This window comes from Pyrgilauda ruficollis, unplaced genomic scaffold (genome assembly GCF_017590135.1).
Source record: "Pyrgilauda ruficollis isolate IOZ18807 unplaced genomic scaffold, ASM1759013v1 scaffold1354, whole genome shotgun sequence".
Classification (NCBI taxonomy): domain Eukaryota; kingdom Metazoa; phylum Chordata; class Aves; order Passeriformes; family Passeridae; genus Pyrgilauda; species Pyrgilauda ruficollis.
The window spans coordinates 1,460-6,116 of record NW_024512033.1 but is presented as its reverse complement, the minus strand read 5'-3'; the positions used below and the strand labels follow the sequence as shown (position 1 = coordinate 6,116).

The 4,657-nt window shown below is 44.3% G+C and overlaps 1 protein-coding gene across 1 annotated transcript in view; it reads left to right on the top strand.

The window, feature by feature from the left end:
- The first annotated feature begins 1,789 nt into the window (after positions 1 to 1,789).
- The window catches only part of LOC121349215 (zinc transporter SLC39A7-like), a 4,285-nt gene continuing 1,417 nt past the window's right edge, over positions 1,790 to 4,657 (top strand). The window contains exons 1-2 of the mRNA XM_041459429.1: positions 1,790 to 1,918; positions 3,544 to 3,740. Coding sequence (XP_041315363.1) covers positions 3,546 to 3,740 — 195 coding nt within the window. The 5' untranslated portion in view covers positions 1,790 to 1,918; positions 3,544 to 3,545. The remainder of the gene's footprint in view (positions 1,919 to 3,543; positions 3,741 to 4,657) is intronic.

The following is a 4,657-nucleotide window of genomic DNA, read 5'->3' as shown; positions in this document are numbered from 1 at the left end:
AAAAATGGGATTTGGGGGGAAAAATGGAGATTTTGGCCAAAAATGGGGGGGGAATGGGAAAACAAGGGGTTTTAGGGGAATAAGTGGGGATTTTTGGGGGGGAAATGGGAATTTTGGGGAAAAAATCGGGATTTTGGGGAAAAAATGGGGATTTTGGGGGGAAAATGGGGATTTTTGGGGGGAAATGGGGATTTTTGGGGGAAAAAATGGGGATTTTGGGGATGAAAATGGGGATTTTTTGAGGAAAAATGGGGATTTTTGGGGAAAAAATGGGGATTTTGGGGGAAAAAATTGGGGATTTTTGGGCAAACATGGGGAAAATGGGATTTTTTTGGGGGAAATGGGGATTTTGAGGAAAAAATTGGGATTTTTGGGGGGAAAAATGGGGGTTTGGGGGAGAAAATGGGGATTTTGGACAAAAACGGAGATTTGGGGGGGGAAAGGGAATTTTGGGGAGAAAAATCAGGATTTTGGGCAAAAATGGGGATTATGGGGGGAAATGGGGATTTTGGGGAGATTTTTGGGGAAGAAATGGGAAAAATGGGGATTTTGGGGGGAAAATGGGAAAAATGGGGATTTAGGGGAAAAAATGTGGGTTTGGGGTGGCAAGAAATGGGGGTTTTGGGTGAATTTTGGTATTTTTGGATGGATTTTGGCTGAATGTTGATCTTTTTGGGTAAATTTTGGTGAATTTTGGTGGTTTTGGGGTGAAATTTGTCATTTTTGGGGTAAATTTTGGATGAATTTTGTTATTTGCAGTTGAATTTTGGTGAATGGGTGATTTTTGCTATTTTTTAAAAATTTTGGGTGAATTTTGTAATTTTTGGATAAATTTTGTTATTTTTGGTTGATTTTTGGCTAAATTTTGTCCTTTTTGGGTGAATTTTGGGTGAATTTTGTCATTTTTGGGTGAATTTTGGGTGATTTTTGCTACTTTTTGGGTAAATTCTGGATGAATTCTGTTATTTTTTGCATAAATTTTGGTTTTTTTGGATAAATTTTGTTATTTTTGGTTCAATTTTTGATAAATTTTGTCATTTTTAGGTGAATTTTGGGTGATTTTTGCTGGTTTTTTTTTATAAATTTGGGGTGAATTTTGTCCTTTTTGGGGTAAATTTTGGGTGAGTTTTGCCATTTTTGGATAAATTTGGGGTGAATTTTGCCATTTTTGGGTCAATTTTGGGTGATTTTTGCTGGTTTTTTTGATAAGTTTTGTAAATTTGGGGTGAATTTTGTCCTTTTTGGGTGAATTTTGTCTTTTTGGGGTAAATTTTCTGTGACTTTTGGGGTGAATTTGGGTGATTTTTGCCATTTTTGGGCTAAATTTTGGGTAAATTTTGTCCTTTTTGGGTGAATTTTGGGTGATTTTTGGGGTAAATTTTGGGTGAATTTTCTCATTTTAGGGTGAATTAGGGTGATTTTGGCCATTTTTGGATTAATTTTCTCATTTTAGGGTGAATTTTGGGTGATTTTTGCCATTTTTGGGTGAATTTGGGTGATTTTTGGGTCAATTTGGGTGATTTGTGCCATTTTTGGGTGAATTTTGTCGTTTTTGGGTGAATTTTGTGTGATTTTTGCCATTTTTGGGTGAATTTGGGTGATTTTTGGGTGAATTTTGGGTGATTTTTGGGTGAATTTGGGTGATTTTTGGGTGAATTTGGGTGATTTTTGGGTGAATTTGGGTGAATTTGGGTGAATTTTGGGTGATTTTTGCCCTTTTTGGGTTAAATTTTGGATGAATTTTCTCATTTTTGGGTGAATTTGGGTGAATTTTGTCACTTTTCACCCCCAGGCCCCAAGGCCAAGCAGAGCTCCAGCGAGGACGAGGCCGACGGTGACAGCCGGGCCACCAGGGGCACAAAGGGGACAAAGGGGACAAAGGGCCAGCGCAGGAAGGGCCCCGACGGGGAGAGGGCAGGTGGGGACACTGGGGACACTGGGGACACTGAGGGGATTTGGGGACACTGAGGGGATTTGGGGACACTGAGGGGATTGGGGACTTTGGGACATTTGGGGGATTTGGGGACATTTGGGGACGTTGAGGGGATTTGGGGACATTTGGGCTGATTTTGGGGTAAATTTAGGGTGATTTTGGGCTGATTTTGGAGCTGATTTTTGAGGCGATTTTGGGGAGAAATTGGGGCTGATTTTGGGGTCTTTCAGGGACAATTTTTGGGGCTGATTTTGGGGGTAAATTTGGGATGTTTTAGGGGTGACTTCAGGGTTAAATTTGGAATAATTTGGGGGTAAATTTGGAATAATTTTGAGGTTAATTTAGGGGTTTTAGGGGTGATTTTGGGATAATTTTGGGGTGTTTTAGGGACAATTTTTGGGGTGGCTTTGGGGTTATTTTGGGGATCATTTGAGGATAATTTGGGCTGATTTTGGGGTGGTTTAGAGGTGATTTTGGGGTGACTTCAGGGGTAAATTTGGAGTAATTTTGGGGTAAAATTAGGGCTTTTAGGGGTGATTTTGGGATCATTTTGGGGCTGATTTTGGGGTAACTTTGGAGTGTTTTAGGGGTGATTTTGGGGTAACTTTGGGGTGTTTTAGGGACAATTTTCGGGGTGACTTTGGGGTTATTTTGGGGATCATTTGAGGATAATTTGAGCTGATTTTGGGGTGGTTTAGAGGTGATTTTGGGGTGACTTTGGGGGTAAATTTGGAATAATTTTGGGGTAAATTTAAGAGTTTTAGGGGTGATTTTGGGGCTGATTTTGGGGTAACTTTGGAGTGTTTTAGGGGTGATTTTGGGGTGACTTTGGGGGTAAATTTGGAATAATTTTGGGGTAAATTTAAGAGTTTTAGGGGTGATTTTGGGGCTGATTTTGGGGTAACTTTGAGTGTTTTACGGGTGATTTTGGGGTAACTGGGATTATTTTGAGGATAATTTTGATTTGGAATAATTTTGGGGTAAATTTAGGGTGTTTTAGGGGTGATTTTGGGATCATTTTGGGGCTGATTTTGGGGTAACTTTGGAGTGTTTTAGGGGTGATTTTGGGGTGACTTTGGGCTGATTTTTTGCCTGATTTTGAGGAGAAATTTGGGCTGATTTTGGGATAGATTTGGGGTGTTTTAGAGACAATTTTTGGGTGGCTTTAGAGTTATTTTGAGGATAATTTGGGGCTAATTTTGGGGTAACTTTGGGGTGTTTTAGGGACAGTTTTTGGGGTGACTTTGGGGTTATTTTGGGGATAATTTGAGGATAATTTGGGCTGATTTTGGGGCCGATTTTGGGGTAAATTTAGGCTGATTTTGGGGTGACTTTGGCCTTATTTTGGGATGGTTTTAGGTGATTTTGGGGTAACTTCAGAGCGATTTTGGGGAGAAATTTGGGCTGATTTTGGGGATGGTTTAGAGCTGATTTTGGGGTGACTTTGGGCCGATTTTGAGAGCAACTTTGGGATCATTTTGGGAATCATTTCAGGGTAAATTTGGGGTGATTTTGGGCCTGATTTTGGGGTAACTTCAGGCTGATTTTGGGGATAATTTCGGGGTGACTTCAAGAGAATTTTAGGCTGATTTTGGTGTTTTTTGGCACAGCCATGGCGGCCTCGGGCTACCTGAACCTGGCGGCCGACGCCGCCCACAACTTCACCGACGGGCTGGCGCTGGGGGCGGCGTTTTGGGGCGGCCCCGCCCGGGGAACGCTGACGGCGCTGTCGGTGCTGCTGCACGAGCTGCCCCACGAGCTGGGGGACATGGCCATGCTGCTGCGAGCCGGCTGCTCCAAGGGACAGGTGACAAAAATCGGGGGGAAAAATGGAAAAATCGGTAAAAAAAAAATGGGATGTTGGAGGACTGACCATAGAGTTGGGAGGTGGGATGGGCAGAGCGCCCCCTGGTGGCGGGTGGTGCCATCACCTCTATGGTCACTTCCGGTGCCGCCATTTTGGTGAGGATAGTAAAGGCCCCATGAAGGTGAGGCCCCGCCCCTTCCCAGTTCCAGTTCATCCCAGTTTTCTCTTTACTCACATTACCCCACTCCCAGTCCCGCCATGCATGGAATTTGGGCATTTGGGGCAGGAAAAAATGGGGAAAATCCAGAAAAAAAGGGGGTAAAAGGAGGAGAACCAACCATAGAGTCGGGCGGGCCAGAGCGCCCCCTAGTGATGTGCGGTGCATCCACTCTCTATGGTCATTTCCGGTGCCGCCATTTTGTCAGGGCAGAAATGGCCCTGTGAGGGTGAGGCCCCTTCCCAGTCCATACCAGTCCCTCCCTGTTCATCCCAGTCCCTCCCAGTTCATCCCAGTTCCCTCTTCACCCACATTATCTCACTCCCACTCCCTTTGTGCATGGAATTTGGGCATTTGGGGCAGGAAAAATCCGGGAAAAAAGGGGGTAAAAGGAGGAGGACCAACCATAGAGTTGGGCGAGCCAGAGCGCCCCCTAGTGATAGGCGGTGCATCCACTCTCTATGGTCATTTCCGGTGCCACCATTTTGTGAGGGCAGAAATGGCCCCGTGTGGGTGAGGCCCCTTCCCAGTCCCTCCCAGTTCATCCCAGTCCCTCCCAGTTCATCCCAGTTCCCTCTTCACCAACATTATCTCACTCCCACTCCCTTTGTGCATGGAATTTGGGCATTTGGGGTGGGAAAAAATGGGGAAAAATCTGGGAAAAAAGGGGGTAAAAGGAGGAGGACCAACCATAGAGTCG